The following is a 27,864-nucleotide window of genomic DNA, read 5'->3' as shown; positions in this document are numbered from 1 at the left end:
TTTTCTAATAAAAAATCCAGTTTTTCGAAATATGAGGGTAGTTTAGAACGAGTTTAATTTAATTTAGACCGTTCAAGATTATTGTGTTGAGCTCAAAATTTTAATTATATATTTATTTTTTCATGCGGAATTTTGTTCGGCTTATTTTAAACCGTAACTGCTGCATAAACCGAATCCAATTAAACCGAATCTTATTTAGTTTGGTTATGCAATTGGTTTAAAGATGTTAACTAAACGATTTAACTGAAAACTGGAAAAAGCGACCTAATAAAATGGTGTATGTGAACGATGGGAACCCATTTATACCATTTGGTCAAAATGATACCGACTTCAATTTCCTTATAGAAAGCGTATAGTATACATATATGGGAAAATTTGTATGTGAAAATTTAATTTTAAAAGTTAATATGAATGAAAGAAAGAAAAAAGGAAAAGGAAGTGGGCAGGAACTAACTAGGAACATGTCCTGCCCTGGCTTTCCTAGACATGGCTGTCCGTTCTCCATGTTATTTAACAGTACCCCATCCCTTTCCTTCGCAACTTCAAAATTACCTATTGATCAACAAATAACATTTTCACACCACACCCTTAAAAAACATTGATTACCTGTTGATCGATCAACAAATTATGGATGCCATTCTCAAGGAGTTTCAACACCTTAAAATCCATCTTGAAGCCATAAAATCGGCAACAAGCAACTTTGATAACAGCAAACTAATCGGAAAAGGTGGATTCGGTAAGGTGTATGAAGGAGTATTGTCCGACTCTTATGGGGAAGAGATGGTTGCTTTTAAGCGTCTAGATCGTAACTACGGGCAAGGAGACCCAGAGTTCTTGAAAGAGATACTAATGCTTTCCTGTTACACACATGAAAATCTCATCTCTCTGTTGGGATTTTGCGACGAGGATGGAGAGAAAATTCTTGTGTACAATCGTGCATCTCGTGGAAGCCTCGATCGCCATTTGAGTGACACAACTCTCACGTGGAGGCAACGTCTGAAGATATGCCTTGGGGCTGCAACTGGACTGTGCTACCTTCATGATCCCAAGGAGTCACAACAAAGAGTTCTCCACCGTGATATTAAAAGCTCCAACATCCTATTAGATGAGAACTGGAATGCTAAAGTTTCTGACATGGGACTGTCGAAACTAGGACCCGCTAATCAGCAACACACAATTCTTATCTCCAATGTTGTTGGTACCATGGGGTACATAGATCCGGTGTATATGGAGACATGCATCCTAACAAAAGAGTCGGACGTTTACTCTTTTGGTGTCGTCTTGTTTGAAGTATTGTGTGGGAGACTATGCTTCGAATACAAGAACGGTCATTTTCAGAGTTTTGTAGGGATGTGGAAAAAAAGCTACAAACAAAAGAGATTAAACAAGATTATCTTTAAAGATCTGAAGCAACAAATGGATCGGAGGTCATTAGAAATATTTTCAGACATTGCGTACCGATGTTTGCAAAAATCTCGTGAGCAACGGCCAATGATATCTCACGTTGTGGAAAAACTTGAGATTGCACTTCGGTTTCAGGAAATCTGTGACCATGTGGAACCATTAATAATGGATTATGAAGAGTTCATTAAGACTGCGGTGCCTTCTCTTGCCTACAGCTCTACTGAGGAACTAAAGATGTATCTTTTCAAAGGAATCTTAGTTGACAAGGGCACAACGGTAATTAATTAGCTAGCCATGTCATTCTTTATAAGAAATCAATATGAATTATATTATATTATAGATTAAATTTTAGAGAAAATCTTGGCTCTCTACGTACTGATCTTTATCTTATATAATCACCTCAACTTACTAATTGAGTTCTTTTAATGCATGGACAGTGGTTTATAAATAAGAATGGAGAACGTTATGAAATGATATCAGCAACAAAATGTTTGGAAGCTATTCGCTATGCAGGAAAACCACAAGCTCCATTTGACATCAGTTATTTCAGGGATAATCGCAACTATGGGTATTATCAGTTGTCATCCTCCTTGTTGTTTCATTAATTCTATCTAGGTTTTTAACTATTCTCCACGTATTGAATCTTAACATAGACTAACAGCATAATCTTAATTGGTCCAGAGCTGAAGTAGACTACTATATGTCATCAACTCCATTGTTTCATGGAAAGACATCAAGGTTACTTTCCTCCCTTTTTTTTTCTTAATTCCTAGGCTTCTAAACTATCATATATATATATATATATATATATATATATATATATATATATATATATATATATATATATATATATATATATATATATATATATATATTATCTTTAAAGAATATGAGTTAAAAAAACAAATGACAAAACAAAATAAAATAAACGAATTTTTGAAAAGAAAAAAAAAACCGTTTTTGTGTTTGGAAAAAAAACAAGAAAACAAATCATATTTTGGTGTAAAAAAAGACCTACTTAAGGCATAGCTTATCATGATTTTTATTAACAAATCTATACACAATAGTTATTATATATTAAAAGGCTATGTAAGATACCAACTTTTATATGAAATGATCGTTTTAGTGGTTTATAAAAATAATATTAAAAATAATCAAATGACCATTTTTATAACCGAATAATAAGAATGTAGGGCCTATTTTTTAAATTTAGATTCCAATTCAACAAATCAGGTGTAAGACTCGAATATAAATTCTTTAAAGTGATACATAAAGGATGTGTTTGACAAAAGTAGCTGTTAGCTGAAAACGGGTAGTCTTTAGTTGGTAGCGGGTAGCTAGTAGCATGTAGCAGGTAGCTGGTAGCGGCAAGCTGTAGTATTTATTTGTTATATGAATGTTTAGCAAAAGTAGGTAGAAGCTTTTGAAATATATAAAATTACATAAAAAGACAATTGATTAAAAATAAATAAATGTATAAATATATTTTTAAGGGTAATTATGGAAATTGATTTCAAAAGCTCATGAGCGTTTTGTTAAACGCTACATGAAGTAGCTTTTAGAATCGGAGCGTTTTGTTAAAACTAAAAGCTAAACACCCGTACTGTCAAACGAAGTTTTTTGTTTAAACTAGAACTTTTTATCAAAAGCTAAAAGCTAGAAGCTCTCAAACGCTTCCAAAAGCTCCGTGCCAAACACACCCAAAATAGATTTATAATAAGATGTTACTCACCATAATCAAAATAATACATAAAAAATATTTTTTTTTATGCTAAAATATAAAGTAATAAAAGAAAAAGGGGGCCTCTTATTTTTCTCCAAAGTAATTTGGTTATGATAAAAAAGTAAATAAAAAAAGAAACCCTCTTTTCTCCCATTTAACAAAATAAAACAAATGCCATATACATAGGAGAATCGAAGCAGGAGGCTTACAGCAGAGTGACACCTAAATGAGGCATCCTATCCAACTCAACTAGGAAAATCTTGATTTAATTTTTAACAAACATTATATATGTAATATCGAACGGAATTAATTTTGGGGCCCATCCAAAACCAAGGCCCGGGGACGTCAGCCAACTTGTCCACTCTATTTGGTATATATATATATATATATATATATATATATATATATATATATATATATATATATATAACTCGTGGAAACGAGGTTGTCATGATTAAAATTAGAGCTGTCAATTATGTGCCAAAGAAAACCAACCAATATGCTACCAACCAAACTAATTAAGTTGGTTACCGATATGTTTGGTAGCTAATATATTTGGTTGGTAATACCATACCAATTGAGTAATCTTGGTACGGTAATGGTATAGAATTTCGAATACCATGGTAATACCGTACCAACCAATTATATATATATATATATATATATATATATATATATATATATATATATATATATATATATATATATATATATATATATATATATATATATATATATATCATTTAAAAAATGAATGTTAGTTATAATTTAAGGCTTGGATGATTACTCAATGTTCACAAATAAGAATTTAGTAAAAGACAAATTAATTTATGCAACTTCGGAAAACTTCTGAACCACGGGTGATGATTATATATATATATATATATATATATATATATATATATATATATATATATATATATATATATATATTATAAATTAATTTGCTTATTTTGTTTTCAAGTTCGGAAAACTTCCGAACCACGGGTGATGATTATATTTTGAAGACTTATATAGATTATCAACGATTAAAATCTTCAAATTCATATTAGTTTGAGTTTTTGGTATATACCAATACCAATATATACCAACCAAAACTCTTGGTAGCCAACAAGTTGGTAGCAAGTATATTTGGTAGGGTAATGATAGTATTGGAGATAAATATCATACATAATTAGATTATTTGTTTACTTTAGTTAGCTTACAATATTCCATGTATATCTCATATATTCTTGTTGTATTTTGTATAAGTACTCGTTATTGATTAATAACAAATAAGGTGAACAATTATCACTTTCTCACATGGTATCAGCCATCTCACGTTCCTAACCCTAATCGCCCCTCCTCTCTTCTTGTTCCTCTCTGAAATCGACGATGGGCTCCTTGGAAAATACCTTCTCTCTTAATACCCTCATTCACATGCTAACCATCAAGCTAAATTCTTCTAATTACCTCCTCTGGAAGAATCAGATTACACCTCTTCTTCTTCATCAAAAATGGATGAGTCATGTCGATGGTTCCTCTACCATCCCGCCATCCACCACCATCGTTGACGAAAAAGCAGCTCCCAACCCAGCCCATGATGCTTGGGTAGAACTCGATCAAAAGGTTCTTTTGATCCTTCAATCGTCCCTCTCTGAAGAATCCATGGCAGAAGTTCTTGGTCTTTCCACCCCCCGTGAAGTGTGGACTACTTTGGAATCTGTCTATAGCCATGATTCCCAGGAGCGATCCCAGAATCTTAAAGATTCCTTACGTCAACTTAAGAAGGGTAATCTCTCTGTCTCTAATTATGCTAAGCAATTTAAGAGTCTTTGTGATCAGTTACAGGCCATTGGAAAACCCGTTTCTAACGATGATAAAAGTCACTGGTTCTTGTGTGGTTTGGGACCGACCTTCGAGACCTTTTCCACTGCCCATCGTGCTCTCCCTACGCGTCCTCTATTTCGTGATTTGGTCGCTCATGCTGAAGGCCACGAGCTCTTTCTCTCCTCCTTGCATGAATCAACACCTCCCCCTGCTGCTTTTACTGCAAATACCTCTCGCGGAAGGGGCCGATCAGGTCAATCAAACCACCGTGGCAACTCTTCAAATCGAGGTAGAGATCGGTCTGGTCGACGACCTCCTCACTGCCAGCTCTGTCGCACGGATGGTCATTATGCGAGTGCCTATCCAGATCTCAGCACCTATGCTCACCGGTCATCTCATTCTGCCGCAAACCTCGCTCAAGCCTTTCATGCAGATTGCAACATCAATGAATCTTCTGCGGATTGGTACGTAGATTCAGGTGCGACTGCCCACATGGCTCCTTCTTCGGCTAATCTTGACTCATCTGCTCCTTATCATGGCAAAGACAAGGTTGTTTTTGGAAACGGTAATATGCTTCCCATCTCTCATACTGGTACTTTATCAATTGCTCCACACTTAAAATTACGCGATGTTCTTGTCGTTCCCCATCTGAAAAAGCAACTTTTATCTGTCAGCAAATTAACTAATGATTACCCGGTTGATTTTCTGTTGTCTCGGTCCTCCTTTGCTATTCAGGACAAAGTCACAAAAAAGATCTTGGCAACCGGCAAGTATAAGGATGGTCTATATGTGCTTCATTCCGCATCTCAAGCTCTGGTGGCATCCGTGGTCTCTTCTAATAAAGCGTCTTTTGATTTATGGCACAAAAGACTTGGCCATGTTGCTTATGATATTGTTTTTTTTCTTAAAAACCATGGATATTTAAGTGTTACCTCTACTTTACCAAGTTCTAGTATTTGTTCTTCTTGTGCACTTTCCAAGCAACATCGTTTACCCTTTAAGTTGAATGAGAAACGCTCTTTACATGTTCTTGATTTAGTTCACTGTGATTTATGGGGACCCGCTCCAGTTGCTTCTGTTGATGGTTACAGATATTATGCCTTGTTTGTTGATGATTACTCTCGGTTTTCTTGGTTTTATCCGCTTAAAAAGAAATCTAACTTTTATGAGGTTTTAGTCACATTCTTAACTTTTGTTCAAACCCAATTCTCTTGCAAGATGAAAACCTTTCAAAGTGACGGTGGTACAGAATTTCTTAATCGTCGGGTTGCTAAATTATTTGCTGACAATGGCACTCACCATCAAATGTCATGTCCTTACATTCCTCAACAAAATGGTCGTGTCGAACGCAAGCATCGCCATCTCACTGAAACCGGACTCGCCATGTTATTTGGTGCTAATGCCCCTGCAGATCGTTGGTTAGAAGCTTTCACCTCTGCAACCTATGTCATAAATCGTTTGCCAACCAAGTTACTACTAAATAAATCCCCTTTCGAGATTCTCTACAAAGTCGTCCCTGACTACAACAACTTTAAGGCCTTTGGTTATCGGGTTTTTCCTTACTTACGACCCTATGTGGAACATAAATTAGCACCACGGAGCATTGCATGCATCTTTCTCGGCTATTGCACACAGTACAAAGGATACAAGTGTTTTGATCCCATTACTACAAAAACTTTTATTACTCGGCATGCCAAGTTTGACGAAACCTTCTTCCTATTCGCTGGTGGTCCATCATCTACAGACGAACTCACGTTATTTTTAAGTTCTTATTCAGATGACATACCTACTACTGTACTCGATACACCAAAAGCACCCGTGCCCTCGTCATCATCAACATCGAGTTCTTCTACAGCCCCATGTGTTCCGTGCCTGCTTAATGATCCTATCACTGCTGCTGCTGCACCCCTGCCACCGCCCTCACCATAGCCGTCTCCTGCTCCTGTGCCTCCGCCTCCATCGCAACCCTCTCCACCGCAGGCATCACCACCAGCTCCTCATTCACCACCTGGGCATTCGATGATCACTCGCGGGAAAGCTGGCACTATTAAACCCCGCCATATTTTTGATCTTCTCGCAATTGCTCCGACATGTTTACATGCTGCCTTATTTGCTGCTAAAGAACCTAAGGGTTTTAAATCAGCATCCAAACATGCTCATTGGTGTCGTGCCATGAATGAAGAAATTCGAGCTCTATGGGATCATCATACCTGGACTCTCGTACCACGGCCATCAAATGTCAATATTGTTGGATCTAAGTGGGTCTTTCGCACTAAATATCATGCTGATGGCTCTGTTGATCGGCATAAAGCTCATCTAGTAGCACAAGGGTTCACCCAAATTCCGGGGTTTGATTTTTTCCACACTTTTAGTCCCGTTGTTAAGGCCACAACTGTTCGAATTGTTTTGTCCTTGGCTGTCACAAATCGATGGAATCTTCATCAGCTTGATGTTAAAAATGCCTTTTTAAATGGTAATTTACGTGAAACAGTATATATGGAGCAACCTCCGGGGTATGTTGATTCTAAGCATCCAAATCATGTGTGTCGTCTCAACAAGGCGTTATATGGCCTTCGTCAAGCTCCACGGGCTTGGTTTCAACGCTTTAGTTCTTTCCTAGTTGCTCAAGGCTTCAAATGTAGTCAAGCTGATACATCACTTTTTATTTTCCATCAAGGGCCATGCTTACTCTACCTCCTTGTGTATGTTGATGATATCATTCTCACTGGAAATCATTCCCCATCCATTGCACGCTTTATTAGTCGTTTGAAAACTGAATTTGCTATTAAGGATCTAGGCAAATTGAGTTATTTTCTTGGCCTTGAGGTTACCTATACTTCGAATGGTTTGTTTCTCAATCAAAGTAAATATGCTCATGACATCTTACGTCGTGCAGGCCTTCTTGATTCCAAACCTGTTGGTACTCCTCTTGCCACTAATGATGTCTTTACTACTACTGGCACAGCTTTTCATGACACTACCTTATATCGATCCTTTGTTGGAGCATTACAATATTTGACAATTACACGGCCTGATCTTTCTTATGCTGTTAATCAACCAAGTCAGTTCCTTCATGCTCCTACTGTTGACCATTTTACCCTTGTCAAAAGGATTTTACGCTATGTCAAAGGCACTATAACTCATGGTCTTCATTTTTCAGTTCCTACAAAGTCAATGCTCATTGGTTATTCGGATGCCGATTGGGCTCGTTGTATTGAAACCCGGCGCTCCACTTATGGCTATTCCATCTTCTTTGGTGGTAATCTTGTTTCTTGGAGTGCCAAGAAACAACCTACTGTTTCCAGGTCAAGTTGTGAATCTGAGTATCGTGCCATGGCAAATACTGCAGCAGAATTGATTTGGATTACCCATCTGTTACGTGATCTGAATGCCTTGCCATCATCTCGCCCTACCTTGCTTTGTGACAACTTAAGTGCTATTTTCTTGAGTCAAAATCCTATTTCACATAAGCGGGCAAAACATATAGACATTGATCATCATTTTATTAGGGAACTTGTTTTATCTGGCAAATTGCATATACAATTTGTTCCCACCAAGCTTCAAGTGGCTGACATCTTTACCCAAACCGTTGTTTGAAAAGTTCCGTGATCAGCTTCGAGTTCGCCCACCACATGTGCGCTTGAGGGGGGGTATTGGAGATAAATATCATACATAATTAGATTATTTGTTTACTTTAGTTAGCTTACAATATTCCATGTATATCTCCTATATTCTTGTTGTATTTTGTATAAGTACTCGTTATTGATTAATAACAAATAAGGTGAACAATTATCACTTTCTCACAGATAGCTAAATTTCACTGCCAACTATAATTGGTACGGTATACGGTTTCAAGGAAAAATGTCTGGTACCGTACCATGTTCAACCCTAATTAAAATTCGTATATAGACAAAAAAAAATTAATAATTCTAAAAGAATACAGAGTATTGAAGATGTAAGCAAATTTTCAAGTGACTTCAGAGGATTTTCATGTAACTTCGGAGAATATTTTCATATAGAATGTATTATCTTTCTTGCAGAATTTCAAGTAACATCGGAGGATTTTTTTATATGGAATTCAAAACACATGTCATAGCACAATTTTTGTCACTACATACCACATACACAGTAAACCTTGTCTTCCTTCTGGACCCCAAAGTAAACTATAAGGACTGTGATGTACGCCTCAAGTACATATTGGCTGGGGAGACAAAACATTCGACTTCATATTTGGCAGATGAGGGAGAAGATGGGTGGTTGATAGCTGAATTGTATCAGTTTACTAGCACCACGAGAACTATTGAACTTGAAATTACTTTTGAAAGCTCACATCGAATTGGAGTAGATGGCATCGTGTTTTTTCCCCTAGAGAGAGTACGCCAAATCGATTTTAGTCATTTAATTTATCTTTTTTTTTTTTTTTTTTTTTTTTTTTTTGCTTCAAACTCCAATACTTATATCTTTTATATATAGGTGGAAGATAAAGCGCCAGAGGATGAGAAGGTATCCATATTAGAATCAGACACAGATTGGGAACTAAATTTGCCACATGATTATGAAGAGATACTCTGCTGGTCAAAAGATGCTTTGCAATGTACAACAAAAAACGAGCTCTATTCCATTCTATGCAAGGGCATCCCAATGAATGATGGTGAACTGGTATATTTGACATATATGATTCATTAATTCTACAATCTATTACTCTCATAAATATAGCTGTTAATGTTGAACATGTGAACCAACATTATTGATTATTCAATTCACAGTGGTTTTCTCTTGCAAAAAATGGAAAGAAGTGTTTTTTGCAATCAGCAACACTGGCTTTGGATCAAAAAGGTTGGAGCTGGACTTCTTCACCCGAATCAAGGTTCCAAACCCTTTTGCACTCCAGATTAAGATTATTCTTCTATTTCTATATATATAAATATATGTCTTTTTGATTTGCAGATTTAAACAAGTGGCTTTTGATCCAGTTTTCGACAGCTTTCACATATATTGCAGACCTAGAATGCAATCACTTGGAAAAAACTATGCTGCTTACCTTGTTTACAAATTACAAGAAACCCATTTTTGGTTTGAACCTCGTGTGCGTGTGAGGAGTTATGAATATAAAAACGGTGATTCATGGTATATATATTTACTTAGTCCCCGAACACCCGTTATTAAACCAAAGGCTTATCAAAATACCCACAACCCGTTGAGTAGACCCAAAATATTGGAAGGCCTCCCACAGAAAAGGAACGATGGTTGGATGGAAGTACAAGTATTGGAATATCAATTTGGTGATACCTATGAACGTTTTGTTGATGAAAAGTGTGGGCATGATCTTCAATTGACCTTTTATGATACCCCTTCATTTGGAATGAAAGGGCTTATTGTGCAAGGCATTGAGTACAGACCAATTATATAATCTTGTAATAATATTTTAATTCTCTAGCTACAACACAATCTTAGTTATATAATCTTGTAATTAAAAACACACATTGTTGATTTGGTCTTTTCTCTTAATTTCCTCATATCCAGAATGACTATTGTTGCCCAGCATTCTTTACATATGTATCTAAACCTGATCATTCTATAAAACCAAAAATATATTATATGTTTTAGTACTTTTGCAAGAACAAACTAACTGCTAGCTTACAACCAAAAGTCAAAAAACCAAAGGGAAGTTGAAAAAGAAAACAGAGTTTATATATTTATGAACATGCTTTACTTCACTTGATGAGGATGCATCTAATGGGAGATCCTTCTGCTCCTAGTAACCTTAAGGGTAAGCAGTGGACATTATATAATCCTGTTTCCACATCGTCAAGTTTCAAACCTTCAACAAGAATGATTTCCTGAAACCACAAAAAGTAGCAGTGTTCAATTTTGTTAAAGGGTATTTTAGACATTTATGTTTTGCAAGAGGGAGAATATTTGTCTTTACCCTGCTCTTTAAGAAAACACGATGTGCGGAAACGAGATCATCATATGCAGCAACCGACAAGTAATCAATACCTACAAAATTAAAAAAAATTAAAATAAAAATAATACCAATACTTTTTTTTTAGCAAGCAATAGATGACATACAAACTTGTTCTCACAAATAAGGGGTATATTTGTAAAATCCAAACTGGACGAGAGTATTTTAGTATTTTTACCAACAAGTTTGACGTCAGTGTTGTCTTTCAACCACTGGGCTCCATCCTCCATGAATCCCACGTAACTTGTGTCGAATCTCTTTTGTGTCATTAACTGCCTGAAATTCACCATTCAAAAGGATAATATTATTTAAAAGAAAAAGAAAAAAGAAAAAGAAAAGTGAAAGAGTGTTACCTATCGGTGTTTAATGTTCTGAAAAGCACACGTTTTACTCCTTTGGGAATGTTCAAGGACTTCATAACTTCAGCTGAAAAAAGTCAACAAATTATTAAAAATTAGCTCATAGAAAGATTAGAAAACATAAGTTGCTTAAAGAAACTTATGTTTCAGAGTGTTACCTGTTATGTTCTTGTCCCTTGGAACATCAACTAATAATGCTGGACCTGTGAAGAAAAAAATGGAATATAATAACACATAAAGCTAATTAATTAAGTACATATACACAAAAAGTAAAAGGCAGATAATAGGATTTGAGTTTAGTTTACTACCATTGAGTACTTCTAAGTCAAGACTATCGACATCAAACCCTTCTTCAAAATAATTTTCATAAAAATGTCCAGGTGCATCCACATGAGTACCAGAATGAGCAGGTAACTTTATGATCGAGAAGTTATAATCTGATCCATTTCTCATGCTGAGATAGAGTGTAAGGTACTCCCCAATTCCTTCAACATAAATCCCTGAAAGTGTTCTTGAGCTAACCCTATGGGTAATATCGTAAATTTTCCCACTTTCATAAACGTCCACTCTTGGAGGAATCAACTCGTCACCATCTTGTGTGGAAGATGACACATAAGATATAACAAGTAAGAGAAATATCAACTTAGGGTTCATCTTTCTTGATAAGCTCTTGAGACTTGAGAGGGTCTTTTGGAAGAGGTTAATTATATATAGTATAATATAACATTCGTTGAATTGAAAATGGCCGATTATGATTGAAAAGTATAACCTTTATATAATATAGCATTCGTTGAATTGAATTGGCCGATTATGGTTGAAAAGTATCACCTTTCACTTTCACGCTTCCGTCATTTATGAGCACATCAAATTTGTCCCCACTAGAAGTCGGCAAAATCCAAGAATAGTTTGGATAAATCACATGACGTGTGACTGATTAACCTTATGCCACGTTGTATGAACTCTTGCTCAAATTCAAGAAATTTATGCAGAGAAAAGAAGTTCAAGAAAATCAAAGGATCCATGTTCAAAGTGATGTAGACAATTAGTATTGGTGGTCAGAAGTCAAAGAGTTGAAGTTAGCGTTGTTTTTTGGATGTTGAAAGCCTACCACATAAATCCCTTACTTTATTTATCCCAAAACAACAATACTTTGACTCCTTCCGTCAGACTTATTACTCTTTTGAATGTAGAAATGAAACAGATTTTGTCATGATTCTGGATTATTTCTGTTGTCCCTCGAAAAAATAGTATTTTTAACAAAGCTCCAAGTTTAGGGTTTTTCTATGAGTACCCTTCTCATTTTCCAATCTCACCCTTGATGTGATTTTTTTATCTTTTATTGTTTTTTTTATTGTTTTTTTTTATTATTTTTTTTTTGTTGTCTTTACTTGTTTTTTATTTTTTTTATTTAATATTATTTCTATTATTATTATTATTATTATTATTATTATTATTTTCGATAGCCATATAAAATTCGAACAACGTTTTAAAATTCAGATGATATTTTAAAATTTGGACGACAGAATAAAATTCAAACGACTATATAAAACGGAACAAAAATAAAGTTTGTCTTTATTTATTACGGATATATAAATTTGGACGACATTATAAAATTCAAACGACATTACTTTTGTTCCATTTTATATAGCGTTCGAATTTTATAATATCGTCCGAATTTATAATGTTGTCGGAATTTTAAAATATTGTCTGAATTTATAAGGTTATTGAAATTAATAATAATAATAATAATAATAATAATAATAATAATAATAATAAAAGAAAAAACAACAAAAAACAAAAAGGGAAAAAAAGAAAAAAAAAGAAAAAAAAAAGAAAAAAAATAATGTCAAATCAAAAGTAAAAAGGTTGATTTGATTGATGTTAGGGGGGGTAGGGTAAAATTGGATAAGGAGCTACTTATAGCACAACCCTTCATTAAGGCATTAAATCAAAAAGGGTACACTTACCGTTAAGAACATGAAGGTCGAGCGTGTCAACATCGAAACCCGCATCAACATAGTGGTTGTACACGTGCCCTGGAGCATCCACGTGTGACGAGTGTCACTGTGTGATTCGGGATTTTCATCTCAGAATTATTGGCGAGTGAGCCGTTCTTCGATACTCGCCAGAAGTCGAAGGAACTCTCCAAGGCCGTCATCCGATCCCCATGAAGTCATGCCAGGGTGGTATTAGTGACTTATGTCAATGATACGATCCTCATCGTAGACTTCTCTGAGGATAAGGGTGAGTCTACCACCCTCGTCGAGGTCGCAGGATGTCATGGTGGCGGTAAATGAAGATGGGTATGCATCTTTGGCGACAAAAGAGGATTCAGAGGAAGGGAATGTAATGACTACCATGAGAAACATTGCTGCTACCACATTCTGTAGAATCATCGGTGATAGCTCAAGCAATAAACAATTGCGAAGTTGGAGAGAGAGAGAGAGAGAGAGAGAGAGAGAAAGAGATAGAGAGAGAGAGAGTTAACGCCACATCGGTAACTACTTACGACTAAATACTATTAACAAGTTGCATAGAAGCCACCCAACTTTAAAAATAAGACATATGGACCCTAATCTATTTCGTGTTGTAAACGACTCATGAATTGGTAAAAGGTCTGGGGTCTATGATCCATAAATAATAGTGCATTGAGGTAGGCATTACCCACCGAATCAAGGTTGGTTGACTAAAATGGATGGCGGCTTCAATTTTTTCGTGCGAGAAGCATATCCGATTTAAACTACTGGGAAAATTCCATAGGATGGTAGTTCGGCCTAATGATATTATATGGCGTCAAATTTTAGCCGATGAAGGACTGCTTAGAGTAAGATGGAACTTCTGAAAATAAGGATGTTATGATGAATATGAAGTAGAATTTGTCGGATAGAATTCCAAATACGGTTGTTAGGGTGCAAAGTCACGCTTGGACGTAGAGTGTTATGGTTTACCTTCTTGTATGTGTAAATGAGTTGAATCTTTCCTATAAATACGAAGTGACTGACTCCCATTATGTAATGAATGATTTGGAGAGCATTAGTTTTAGAGAGAATTATTGCAAATCCATTTGTAATCTTTCTAATCAAACTAATGAAAGCTTAAAACGATTTATTTACTTCATATGTTCATGATTTGTATGATGATTCACTAGATCTTTCTGATTGTACATTTGTCATCATAATCAACACCACTACAAGGGCAATTAGAAATGTGTTAAAGGAATGAAGATTATGGATGTTTACACACATCTAGAGGAGGCTTCCAACGGCTCTTCGAGAGGGCGAAGTTAATTACCATTGATGGTATGAAAATGAGGGGACGTCGTAAAAGGAAGTTTGAAGATAACATGAAGGAGTTGGCCTTTCCGGAGAACATGTCATGGCCTGTTATAGGGTTGGCCTTTTGTCACACCCCCAAACCAGAACGGCGGAAACGTTCGGGGGCGGAGGACGTCATATTCAGTATCATAACAGTTCATAGAAAGGAAAGTACACACCACCATATATATTAAAGTTTCCAAGATGTTTACATAGTTGTATTCATTACATGTTTAAAAGATAAATACATAAACATCATTCAAAAGAAGTAATTAACGCCAGCGCGTTAATCCCAAAAGTTGATTCCCAAACCTGCTTAGCGGTTCCCTGAGGATACAAGTTATTTCAAAGAAAAAGTGTCAACAATTAAGTTGGTGAGTTCATAAGTAGTTTAGAAAAATTGGATGCCATTCCAAAATGGGTGTATATTTTCCAAAAAACGCAACATTTCAAATGTAAAGAGTTGTGATTTGTTGTGTTGAAAGTGAATGTATTAGATCCAGAAAATCTCATATTTTCCCTAATGGTTGAAATACGAGTTGTTGTGTTTTCCAAGAAAAACCCTTATTTTCTTGTAAAAGCATGAAATGCATATAAATGTTCGTGTTATAAGATGTAAATAATTGCACCAGGAAAATCCCTTATTTTCCTATTAGTTGTTTGGTTTGTATGCAGGAGAAACCCTTATTTTCCTAACATAAATGGCGGTCTTTAAGACCAAAAATCGCAAGAAACTGACGTTCTCAAAAGTTGTGTCATAGTTTTATATAATAAAACTATACGAAGATCGCATTTGTTAGATGAAGAATAGTTTTAATAGCTACTCGTTCATAAAAGCATAATACCATAATAATTGTATATCCGATGAGTTTTATAACCATACTAAACATAATATGCCTGTAACGACGTTCTTCAGGCATCGCAGCGTTATGACAATTGTCACCCCAAAAGATGGATTGTAGCTAACAGTCAGGGCGCGGGATCATGACTTCCCGTATAGATCTATACACATTTGACACGTTCTCCGAACGGGAGACTCTGGTTATAGACAGGACTTGTAGCATTACTTTCTAATAAAGAAAAGTAACGTTTGAAGATATACACGTCTCATGGATTCTCAATTAAGCCCGTATTAAAGTGATAGTTTTCTATGCAAAGTTTATCCTTTTTCACAATGTTTGACAAATCAAAATCATAATTTTTTAGAATGTATAAAACGACTTAGCAATGAAAGGTACTTTGAAATCGTTATATACTTTGTATAAGTCTAATGCACAAAAAGTATGACAAGAGTTTTCCATAATAGTAATGAGTTCCAAGTGATTTATTCGGTAAAACAAGCTAAGTGAAACTTTATAAAATACACGATAATAACCGTATGTTTACTTGTATTCCCCCCCCCCCCCCTAAAAGAGTATAAAAGCATTTGAAAATGTATTTAAAGTGTGTTTGAAAGGGGTATGAACTCACTTGAAAGCTTGAAGATAGCAAGATGGAAAACCGGGCAGAGTTTTGTCTCGGGAAATGGATTTTTCTCGGAAATCTCGGGATTCCTCGGGAGAAAATCGACCTTCGGGACTTGCACAAAATGACCAGGGCTTCGGGGTAGTGCGAGCATGGAAAACGAGGTAAAACGCAAGAAAAAGGAGAGAGAATGGGCCATTTTCCCGGGAACCCTCACATGCTATTTATAGGGAGGCCTGAGAGGCCTCGTACGCGGGGCGTACACTCGTACGCAGCGCGTACGCGTATGTCATGCGTGACCGAAGCCTCAACTGCCTCGGCCTCGGATGGGACGGCTCAGGTAGTCGGGTCGGATGGGACGGCGGGTCGGACGGGCGGGTCGGGTGCCTCACATAGGGCGACGTGGACGGTTTGAGGCCAAGTTCCTCAGGTATGCGGGGCGTACAGGGGTACGCAGCGCGTACCTTGGATGAGGACGCTGACTCCCCTTCGGATAATACCGAAGTTTTAATAAAAAAATATATATAAATTAATTATCAAACTTCGAAAATTCATATCTCCTTCATACGAACACCGTTTTTGACGTTCTTTATATCCCCGCGAAGGTGAGACTACGATCTACAACTTTCATTTAGATTCCGTTGGCAAATTCCGGAATTATTTTTATTATTTATTTATTAAAATGGCGTGATTAAGGAATTTCTTTAAAAATTCATAACTTATTCATACGATGTCCGATTTGAGCGTTCTTTTTATGCATGTTTGTAGTTTAACGATATCTACGACTTTCATTTAGACACCTAAGGTCGGAAAGTGTTTTATTGAAACTTTGCGTTTTTACGCAACTTCGTATTGCGTCGTAAAACTTAGAATGATCATAACTTCTTCGTTATAACTCGGATTTTTGTGTTATTTATATGTTTGGAAACCTTAAGACGATAACTACCACATAGTGTACTCCAAATAGAGTTTTTGAATACTTCATTTTTCGATGATATTCTAATTCCTTTCTCAAAGAGGTTACAGGACTCGATTTTTACTGACTTGAAATAGCGGGTTGTTACACCTTTCAAATAAAACATATTTATTTAATTATTAAATAACCAATTCGTTTAATTTGATTGATTATGTATAAACAAACATACAATTTTATTTACTTGTTTATTAGGTTGAATAAAGAATAAACTTTATGTATTATTATTTAATTAGACATTTTATGGATTTTTATGGGTGGCCTTATAGTCTTACACGTTTTCAATAGTACTTTAAGTTGTTTATTTCTTGCATATTATTTTCAATATAATTAATTTTAACTTTTTAAGCAATAACCATAACTTATAAATGAAAACAATAATTAAGAAGAAAACATCTTAAACAAAAAGGAAAAAAAAATTATGGTAACCAAGTATAGAGAAATGCACAACATTGGAAATGGATTATCTTGCTTGGCCTAAATATATATGTAGCTAATTCGAGATGAATGAATGAAGATGAGATGGTTTATGAGGATTCCTCCAGTCTGCAATGCTCAATTTCAAGTTGAATTAACAAACTTCTAAGCCTTAATTAACAATTTATACGCTCTGTATAAGATTTTTGATAAAAATGGACGAATTTCCTAGGGTTTGGAAGACTAAAGACTTGACTATAGAATAATTACTATAGATAAGAGACCGCAATGGAATAAGATATTATGATCCAAATCGAAATCCTAAGATCTTAGATTTCTTGCTTCGAGATCGATCATATTGCAATCTGAATTTTTTTTCTTAAAGGATCTTAAGATCAAAATCAGGATCTTCACAACCATGATTCAAAGATTTCATAAAACTATACCATACTCCTAATATATATATATATATATATATATATATATATATATATATATATATATATATATATATATATATATATATATATATATATATATATATAACTAAGTTTTGATTAATTTGGTTTTTCTATGAAAGACTATTGGAAACATCAAATTCTTCTTCAACATGACAACTTCTCTGAAAGATTTTGTGTACCTCCGGTTTGTCCTTTGGCATCAGCGATGCAACACCCGATCCAGGTATTTTTTTTTTTCCATTTTTGGTCCCTTATATATTTAGTTATTGCTTTTGGGCTTAGGGAACGCAGGGCGTTCATGCATAGAGATCAATCCCTAATTTTTAGGGTTTGAGACATATTTAAACACCTTAAGTCTCAAGTGTTGACCTCATTTCCTGCCTCCATAGCTCCCAAACCCTAATCTCGAAATCATAGAGCCTACAAGAGTGTTGTGAGTCCGTTGTGTGTGTTTTGGTGTGTGTTTGAAGCTCATTCAAGGTGGAGAAGCTTGGTGTAAAGTGGTGGTTCAAGAAGAAGCTCATAGATCTTGGTTTTCTGTTTCATTTCCAACTCATTTGAGGTATAAAGCTCTAATCTTGCTCATGGACATTTTGGATCTAGTTTTTATGGATGTTAGTCGATCTTTGGTCCCATAGTTGAGATCTAGTAGTTTGTGACCACTCCTAAATCTTTGAGTTGCTCCTCTTAGCGTTTGTGAGGTTAAAGATTCATAAAGTTTGCATCTTTAGAGTTGTATAAGCCCCATGCATGAGATTAATCTTTTTTATGGAAGTTGAATGCTATATTTTGGGTTTGTGACCATTTGGGGCATACAAAGTCACCAAGTCAGTGACTGTATGGTTCTAGATGCTCTTTAGGACTTGGATCCATGATTTGGTCGAGTGGCTTTAAGCATTGAGTACTTAATATTCTTCTTTTTGAAGTTAACGTGCGAACGCCCTGCATTTGGCCAAGGAACACCTAGCATTCCAACTATGGTTCGTGATCTGGGTTGATGGAGAACGCCCAGTGCTTCACTAGGGAACGCCACGTGTTCAGATCATCGGTGGGCTTCTTGGACTTTTGCCTTGGACATGATTTTTAGGTGTAATTATATTGTTTGTTTATTTAAGATGAGTGTTGAATGAATGTTTTATACAGGTTTTCAAATGATTTAAATTGTATATGTATTTTTATCTATAAATATGTTGGGTATAACATAGGTAGATGAAATAGTTGTTGTGTGTTAAAATGATGAGAGGCCTCGATATTGTTGTTGTTTCAGTCATCTAACAGAGTATAGATGACGACTACAGACTTTTCTAGACAGTCCAGTGGAACGCTGGTAGGCTCACAACCTGTAGGTGTTTGTGAACTTAATGTTCAATGGAATACTCCATCCCCCACTTGGTTGCCTTATTTGACATAAATTGTTGAGGAATCCCCTAAAGTAGTGTTGTCACCTCGATGAAAATTCTTAGACTGGGTACCTTATGAAAGGTGTTTAGGGAGGTAAATTGAGAATAACGGGAATGGGTAATCAGGGTCATTATTATGGGTTGAAAACCCTATATGCTCACCAGGATCCCAAGCCTGACCCACTTAGTTTTCTGTATTACAGGTAGTGGACCCCGAGCGTAGTTTGGAGGTTGAAGAGGGATTTTTGAATTATAAGCCAGTAGTTGTAAATATTTGTTGTAAGCCTTATAATTTACTGGTTATGCTTTTGGTCTGCAGGAAATCCCGAGGTTTTTTGATATATAATGAAAATTTTATTTCTTTAATAAATGTTTTGTTAAAATTTTATTATATTTTGTTTTGGGAACAAATTTCGCAACATGTTTTTGGAAAATTATTCTGATTTTATTTTAAAAGCATAAACTAAATCAGTCTTTTCTGGCCGAGAAATTAGGGGATGTCACATGTTGGACTAAGGACTTTGAAGTATTAGACTCCTTGTTGACTTGCCTTATTGGGCCTAGGGTTGTATATTGGGCCTTAGTGGACCCAATAGGTTTGGATTAATTATAGGCCTTGACGTAATTTGGGCCTTTTTTATCGAGATTTGGACTTGGGCTTTGTCCCAATTAGGAAAATGGTAAAATGGACATTTATCCTAAGTATGGGTCCTTAGTCAAGGATGGTATTCCAATTGTTAATTTGATGTTTTTTTTTTGATGTGATAGTTCGGGACCTTCCGTGAGTTAGCAGTCGGGGATTTCAGTGCAGCTTGACATTTGAGAGGTGAGTGTTCCTCACTATACTTGTTGGGTCGAAGGCACCAAGGCCGGCCCTTTTAGAATGATTATCCTGATTATTGCATGATTGAATATTATAGTGATTTGTTAGATTTGTATCCTGGTAGATATGATAATGCTATGTTTATTGATCTGTAAGATATGTGTTTGTCTGTTGAGTGAGTATATGTTTTTGAGTTATGTATATGTCGACATGTGTGTGTGCTTGGGTTGAGGTGATCCTACTTTGTGTTGAAGGCTAACAGACCCAGAGTGACCCGGATAGACTAAAGGCCTATGAGGCAGACTAGTCAGGCCAAAGGCCTGGAGAACAGTCTAGACAGGCTGAAGGCTCGGTGCAGCGGTCCAGACGTGCTGAAAGTTCTATATGCATGTTGTTGTTGTGATATCTATGGTTATGTGTTGTGGTGGTATTTTGGGGGAAAATCACTAAGCTTTGGGCTTATAGTTTTGGATTGTGTTTCAGGTACCTCAGAGGATCGTAGCAACGAGAATGCGTGATCGTTTACCTCCTCATGTTTTTATTTTACGATTTTGGGATTTCTCTGATGTGAAACTCACTTTGAAAACAATTTGTAAACAATGATGGTTTTGCGTTTGCTTAAAAAGTTTAAAATTTTCAAGAATTTTATGAATATTACAAACGACTTGACTATCCTTGCAATTAAGTGCTCCAATATTTAGTGTCATGTAGGTTTATTTCATGTAATCAAACTGAATCTAATGTATTATGTCATGCTTGTCAACTTGGATTAGACTTTTGTTTAATATTTGTTTTATTCAGTTTTTCATTCTCTCTTTGATATTGTTCATTTTGATATGGATGTCACATATTTCTAATCATACTAATTCAAAGTAATATGATATTTTCCTTGATCCAGTATTCTCTTAAATAATATTCGGATGTTTTCTTAGCATTTTTTTTTCATTTACATGTGTATGTCAAAACACAATTTGGAGGTTCACTAAAGTCCTTTCATGTTGATTATTAACTTGAGTACGATAACAAATCTTTCTATATTTTTTGGTTAAATGACACCCAAGTTTGTTTTTTCCACATATATCCAAATAAAATGATAAATTTGAATGTATACTCTATTGGGTGTTTTTGTTGTATTTTAAGGTCTTTAAAGAAAACAATTATTGCAATGGAAGTCTCTTTTCTCCTCAATTTAGGTTAGAGGCTTGCACACCTATTTCGTTTTCCAGCTTCATTACCATGCTACAACCCTTTGACTATATAGAGGTTCTCTTTCTACTTTAACATCGACCAACGATAGGCCAATAACTTACCATGCTTGTTGAATTCGTGCATACCAAGCATCTCCCTAAGGTGATCTTCCATTTCCCCTGATACATGCAACACCATTCGAACAACAAATGTTCCAAGATAACCAACTACGAATGTTCTATGATAATTGAGCTTGTGGGTCACGAGCATCTCGAGACATTAAGAATGCAATCTAGATCAATCCGCTTTAGTAATTAGATAACTCCTTGCAACTCATCGATTGTTTTTCCTTAAAGATGGAACCCTTTTCCTTAAATGTTGAGTCATATTATCGATTACAAGATCTGTAACACTTGAAATGGGTATGTTTCCTTTTAACCCTTCGTAATTTAAACAATCGCATTTTTGGTCCTTGAGGCTAGTACGCGGGGCGTACCATTGTGTACTCTTAGCGTACTAGCTGGTGATGGTCGTGCGCATTGCCCACGTACGTTGGGCGTACACAGGGTTACGTTAGGCATAAACTGGCCAACTTGAAACCCTGATTTTTAGGGTTTAAACCCTATATAAGCTCATTAAGTCCCATGAGCTTGGCCTCTTACCAGCCTCCATATCTCCAAAACCCTAAATTTCAATCCTTATCCATCATTTTGTGTCTTTGAGCTCTTAAGAAGAAAATTTGGTGTTTTATTACTCATATTGAAGGGATATAAGAAGATTGAAGGTTCATTGATTGGTGTGAAGCTTAGAGATCCAGAATCATCATTCATTTTGCAAGTCATTTGCTGTATAAAGATCTTATCTTAACAACTCCTTATATAGATCTTCTTTTGGATGTGTTTGTGGCCATTTTAGTCCCTTTTTGGTTGGTCCTTGTGAGCTAGGGTCGTTAAGCCTCACTTTCTAGATCTATGCATTTTAGGGTCCCCTTTTCCATAAAAATGCAAGCTTGGAGATGTTTATGGACTCATGCATGTTTTAAGACCCCTTTGTTAAGTATTTTGAGCTTTAGAGCCCCATTAAGCCATGTATGCACATAAATGTTCCAACTTTATGTGATGAGTCACCTTAAAGAAGTCAGATCTAGAATATGAAGCAATAGTTGAATGGATTAAGTGCTTAATAGAGTTGTTAAGGAACCTGTGGAGTACAATGGGCGTACCCAGCTAGTACATTGTGCGTACTGATGCCGGAGTGGGTACGCTAAGCGTACCAGCTGAGTACGCCCCACGTACTCAGCAGATGGGCCAAATGGACTTAGCATTCTTGGTTTGGGTCATGGAGGGTATTTCTTCAGTTGGGCCTTGTTGGACCATTAGACCTTTGTTTTGGGCCTTTGGCAAGTACTGTGGGGTTCCTTTGGTTGTGGTTCAATAATGGACTTTAGGCCCAATTTGGAAAATTAGGCCATATTTGGGCCTTGGAGGATTATTTTGGAAATTGGGCTTTTCGGACATTTGAATAAGGCTTTTTGGGACGTTACTACTTACAAGTTGGTATAAGAGCCTTGGTTTGAGGGATGCGTACATACTCTCGAATGTTGCTTGCTTTGTGCTTTTAGGAGTTCTCACTAGCTTTAGCTAACTAGTAAGCGAATATGCTAAGTTACATATTATGGGGACCAAATAATTTTAGAAGGTTAGGTTTTTAACTCTATTACGTAGCTCTTGTTTGAGTTCAACTGTTGTAGTGTGAGACCTCTCATTCGAAGAATTATCTAGTTTGGGTGATATGTAATTGTATTCGTGAGCTAGTTAGAGGAAGTTAGCGGGAGTTCCTTTTGCAACTGATTGAGGAAAGTGGTGTGGAGTTTCCCTAGGAAAACCTAGGAAGAGATTTAGTGTTGGGAGCCTTATCTTGATGAGGGTTGATTGTATGAATATAAAGTGACTTGGTTGATTCAAGGCAATCCTTGAGGAAATTACGGATAGATGTGGAAGGTAGTATGGGACCGTACTACTAGAATCAGAGGATCGATAATCAAGTCAAGGAGAACTGTTTGTGATCCCTTGATATATTATGATGATTATTCTGATGATTATTCTGATGGTTTATATGGTCTATTTTCAGTATGGTCACTCTACGGGCAGAGCGGTTAGCAGTTTTGGTGTTGGAGCGGGCTCGAGATGAGGTTCTAGAGTTGGGCAGTTGGATGATCAGACTAGGGAGTTCATCTCGTCTGAGATTATGTGTTACGTTCTTAAGCAGACTCCTATGATCTATAGTACGGTCAAGGAGGGCATTCTGGAGATTTTGGATGAGCGGTTGAGCTCGTTTCGTTCAGAGATGGTGGCCTTGGTGGGAGCGTGTTCCTTGACCTTCTAGGAGTTCTGAGCATGTAGAGTTCCAGACTATCATGGGGAAAAGGACCCTATAGCAAGCAGGAGGTGGTAAGCGGATGTTGCTAACGCCTTTTGCACTAGCAGTTGCCCAGAGGGGGTAAAGGTCATACTTGCTTCCTGTCTTCAAAAGGATAGGGCACGAGATTGGTAGGAGGAGGTGGGATGTGCAGTTGGTGACCAGGTTGTTGATATGATGACATAGGATAATTTCGTGACCATGTCCAGGGCTGAGTTTGCACTGGTGATCGAGGTGCAACAATTGGTGCAAGAGTTTCAGGATCTCCACCAGACTACCGAGACGATGTCTAAGATCACTATGATGTTTCGGGAAAGGGCACTTTTGGGTCCTTAGTATGTGGCGGACGAGGAGATGAAGAAGGTGAGGTATCATGAGATGTTGAGGAGCGATATCCAACAGTTTGTGAGCCGATCCAGCTACAGGACGTTGGAGGATATGATAGCAAAGGCTAGGGAGAGATATATTGATCTGGAGATGGAGAAGAAGAGGAAGCCAGATTATGTGCCGAGTATAGAGGGTTTGGGAAAAAGGCCCAAGGTATCTGATTCCAGGACAAGAGGCCAACAGGGCCAAAGCCACTGTAGTAAGTACGGCAAGATGCACGAGGGAGCGTGAAGGGTGGGTGATTCAGGCTGCTTTAAGTGCGGCCAGACAGTTCATATTAGCAGGTATTACACTACTACTACCACCACCACCCCGGTATTTGATCTGATTTGCTTTCATTGCAATCAGAGGGGCCACAAGAAGGTCCATTGTCTGATTTTGGTTGCAGCAAGACCAGTGTCAGTACCTGCTCCTACAACTCTTCGGATTACTAAAGGCCACTAGGGCCGGGTGGATACACCTGTGACGAAGAGTAGGGCTTTTCAATTAACATCCGAGGAGGCTCGTGCAGCTCCCGACGTGGTGACGGTTATGTATCTTCTCCTTATCTCTCTACTTATATTGATTTGTCTGCTTATATTTATGTGTTTTATCTTAGGATGATAACCCGTAAACGGTATTTCTGCTTTGGTGTTTTGGATTCGGGGGCTACCCAATCATTTGTATCGCTTGTGCTTAGCAAGAGGTTTGTTGGAGCTCCGGGGGAGATGGATTGTCCATTGGATATCGACATCGCAGATGATAGATCTGTTCGAGGGTTCATTACGGTTGTGCTCTTCATTTTTTTGGCGAAGAGTATTTGATTGATTTGATTCCCATCCTTTTGCATGTGAACAAGGTTATAATGGGTATCGATTGGCTGAGCCCTAATGGGTTTCTGATCGATTGTGAGTAGCATGTAACGTCTGGTTCCTAATATGTATTTAACTTAAAGTTATTCCCCTTTATAGAGAAACCCGACGAGTTGGGAGCCCCAAACTCATAGAGTAGAGGTCTTAAGGGTTGCATAATTTAAGTAACCTACTCAACGAGTTAGGAGGCCTCAACTCGACGTGTAGGCTGGCAAGGATGAAACCCTAATTTATAGGATTTGCACCCTATTTAAACACCTTAAACCATTCACGTTGGCCTCATTTCCTGCCTATAAGTTCCAAACCTAAAATCTCGAAACCCTAATGCTATTGTGAGTGATTGTGAGCCATTCTAAGTGTTTAATTGTGTGAATTGAAGCCATTTGAAGAAGGAGAAGCTTAAGGACACAAGAAGGAGTTTGTAGATCCAGAACCCTTGCCTCATCCACGACATTGTGCTGGTATAAAGCTTGAACCTTGCTTTGTAGTTGAGTAGATCTCCTTTTTGGGGTTATTTTGCTTAGTTGGTCCAAATATCATGATTCTTGTGATTTGGACGTCCCAAATGAGTTATCACTTCATATCTAAAATTTTGAGGGTTTTCATGGCATAAAGGTGCCAACTTTATGGCCATGAAGATCCCATGCAACCTTTAGACCATCATTTTGTCCTTTTGAAGCTTCTATGGCCATGCATGAGGAAAAAGTTTAAGACTTTACGTGATCATTTAGTTCCTTAAGTCCATATCAATGACCTTATGGTCTACATTGTAGTTTTAGTTGTTTTTGGATCAAGACCTTAGCCTTTTGGAGTTAGGGTTAGAGCTTATTTCTCCTAGAGTGGGTGTTAATGGGTAATGTTGGAAACTTTACCCTCCAAGATGTATTTTCGGCCTAGATCTGGAATATGGGACTTGGACTTGAAGAATAAGGGCTTAATGTATTAAGAAGGGTTGACAGACTGATGAACTCAACGAGTCCATAAGGGAACTCGGCGAGTTGGTTTGGAATGTTCCCGCTTCTGTTGAAAAGGAAGGAACTTGATGAGTCCACAAGGGAATTCGACAAGTTGTATTGGGAAAGTCTTGATTCAGTTGAGAAGGAAGAACTCGAAGACTAGGAGGAAAACTCGACGAGTTGGATCGTAATATCACGATTTTGTGATTCTTGGAAACTCGTCGAGTTGAAGGGTAACTTGACGATTTGAGTCAACTTGACGAAGGCACCAATGCCAGCCCGTATATATGTATTTGTATGTTCCAGATTAAGGTTCGATGTTGGGCGGTGCCCAATGTAGGTTTATATGTTTTTCCAGATTATGATCTGATGTCGGGCAATGCCTGAGGAATGTTTGTATGCTTTATGTCTTCGTGATTCTTGCATGTGTCTATATTTGTATGATTCCGGATTACAGTCCGATGTTGCGCAATGCCCGAGGAATGTTTGTATTCTTCCGGATTTCGGTTCAATAATGGACGGGGCCTGAGGAATGTTTATATGTTATGTTATGTGATTGTTTTATGTGTATTTTTTATATGTTTATGTATACCAAGCTTTTCTCGATGCTGGGCGGGGCCCGATGTCGGACACTATCTGATGTCGGGCGGGGGCCGATGTCGGGAGGGGCCTGATAAAGGGGCAGGGCCTACAATATGTTTATATATGATTATCAGATTATGTGTACGATATGTGGTAGTTTGGAGAGACTCACTAAGCTTCATGCTTACAGTTTTCAGTTTTGGTTTCAGGTACTTCCGGTAGCAAAGGGAAGAGCTCAGGATAATTGCATTGCACACACCATGATGTTTAGCCTGGGATGTTTACTCTGATATATTTGACAGATTTTTTGATATAGATATATCATTTATGATGTTTTGACTTATGTTTTGTTCAGATTATTTTGATAACTATGGTTTTATATAATAATTAAAAATGAAATTTTTGGTCATGATTTTTGGGATGTTTCAAGTTGGTATTAGAGCCTTGGTTTGAGAGATTCGGGCACACTCTCAGGTGTGTTTGAACTCAAACTGAGGACTTGGTATAACAAATTTCAAAAGAAAAATATTTTTATAAAAAGGATTTTGAAAAGAGAAAAGGGTGTGGTGCATGTAATCAGCCAAGCTCAAGTAAGTTCTCCCAAATTACCCATACACGTTTATGTTATGATGTGAATTGCAAATATGTGAACTACATGCTAGATTAGGGATAAGGATCTAGGAAGGATTCTTTATATTCTATTGTATGAACTTATTGAACTGCATGCTAGTACTGATTTGTTAGCGATATGACAGCATGATTAAGATATGCTTGGTTTTGTTTACTCAATGCTCGAATGCTGCTTGCATTGTGCTTTTAGAAGTTCTAGCTACCTTTAACTAACTAGTAAAAGAATACGCTAAGTTACATATTATGAGGACTAAATAATTTCAGAAGGTTAGGTTTAGCCTTATTTCGCAGCTCTTGTTTGAGTCTAACCATTATAGGGAGAGACTTCTCATATGAAGAATTATCTAGTCTTACTAATATGTAATGGTATTCGTTAGCTAGTTAGGGAAAGGTAGCAAGGAATTCTTATGCAGTTGATGATGGAGAGTGGGTTGGAGATTACCCTAGGGCAAGCCTAGGATGAGATTAGCGTGTAAAGTAGTAGTAGTGAAAGGGATTTGGTGGAGTCAGGACAATTCTTGAGGAAAGTATGGATAGATGTGGAATGTAGTATGGGCCCGTACTACTGAAAGTGGAGGATATGTACTAGAGTCAAGGAGGGTTGAGATGGACCCAGGGAACTTGTAGTGTGTTAGATCCCTCGAGTTATGATGTGTATTCCAATGATTGTTATGGTGTATTTTCAGTATGGTGATGCTACGCACTAGACCAATTGGCAGTTCTGGCGCCGGCAAGGGATA

At 36.9% G+C, this 27,864-nt stretch overlaps 2 protein-coding genes across 2 annotated transcripts; one reads left to right on the top strand and one right to left on the bottom strand.

Moving 5' to 3' along the window:
- Nucleotides 1-494: 494 nt before the first annotated feature.
- On the top strand, nucleotides 495-10,477 carry LOC145048663 (uncharacterized). Its single transcript, XM_078997235.1, has 7 exons — nucleotides 495-1,680; nucleotides 1,842-1,972; nucleotides 2,086-2,142; nucleotides 8,977-9,310; nucleotides 9,410-9,595; nucleotides 9,703-9,803; nucleotides 9,884-10,477. Exons 1-7 carry the CDS (start codon nucleotides 628-630, stop codon nucleotides 10,344-10,346), a joined length of 2,325 nt encoding a protein of 774 aa, XP_078853361.1. The 5' UTR covers nucleotides 495-627; the 3' UTR covers nucleotides 10,347-10,477.
- Nucleotides 10,478-10,509: 32 nt separating this feature from the next.
- Nucleotides 10,510-12,007, bottom strand: LOC145048664 (cyclase-like protein 2). The gene is made up of 6 exons (XM_078997237.1): nucleotides 11,569-12,007; nucleotides 11,419-11,463; nucleotides 11,255-11,327; nucleotides 11,080-11,177; nucleotides 10,866-10,936; nucleotides 10,510-10,776 (listed from the first exon to the last, which is right to left on the bottom strand). The coding sequence occupies exons 1-6, from the start codon at nucleotides 11,912-11,914 to the stop codon at nucleotides 10,651-10,653; spliced, it is 759 nt and encodes a 252-aa protein (XP_078853363.1). The 5' UTR covers nucleotides 11,915-12,007; the 3' UTR covers nucleotides 10,510-10,650.
- Between the last annotated feature and the right edge of the window lie 15,857 nt (nucleotides 12,008-27,864).

The sequence above is a fragment of the Lactuca saligna genome, chromosome 5 (assembly GCF_052625555.1).
Source record: "Lactuca saligna cultivar CGN05327 chromosome 5, ASM5262555v1, whole genome shotgun sequence".
Lineage (NCBI taxonomy): Eukaryota > Viridiplantae > Streptophyta > Magnoliopsida > Asterales > Asteraceae > Lactuca > Lactuca saligna.
The sequence above is the reverse complement of the archived record's forward strand: the minus strand, read 5'-3'. Positions and strand labels throughout refer to the sequence as shown.

Excerpts from the sequence above, each read along its gene's own strand:
- LOC145048663 (XM_078997235.1), top strand. The coding sequence starts at position 628 with ATGGATGCCATTCTCAAGGAGTTTCAACACCTTAAAATCCATCTTGAA. Across the intron at positions 1,681-1,841 it reads TAGTTGACAAGGGCACAACG|TGGTTTATAAATAAGAATGG; the intron begins GTAATTAATTAG and ends ATGCATGGACAG. Across the intron at positions 9,311-9,409 it reads TGTTTTTTCCCCTAGAGAGA|GTGGAAGATAAAGCGCCAGA; the intron begins GTACGCCAAATC and ends TTTTATATATAG.
- LOC145048664 (XM_078997237.1), bottom strand. The coding sequence starts at position 11,914 with ATGAACCCTAAGTTGATATTTCTCTTACTTGTTATATCTTATGTGTCA. Across the intron at positions 11,464-11,568 it reads TGACTTAGAAGTACTCAATG|GTCCAGCATTATTAGTTGAT; the intron begins GTAGTAAACTAA and ends TTTTCTTCACAG. Across the intron at positions 10,777-10,865 it reads GTGTTTTCTTAAAGAGCAGG|GAAATCATTCTTGTTGAAGG; the intron begins GTAAAGACAAAT and ends TTGTGGTTTCAG.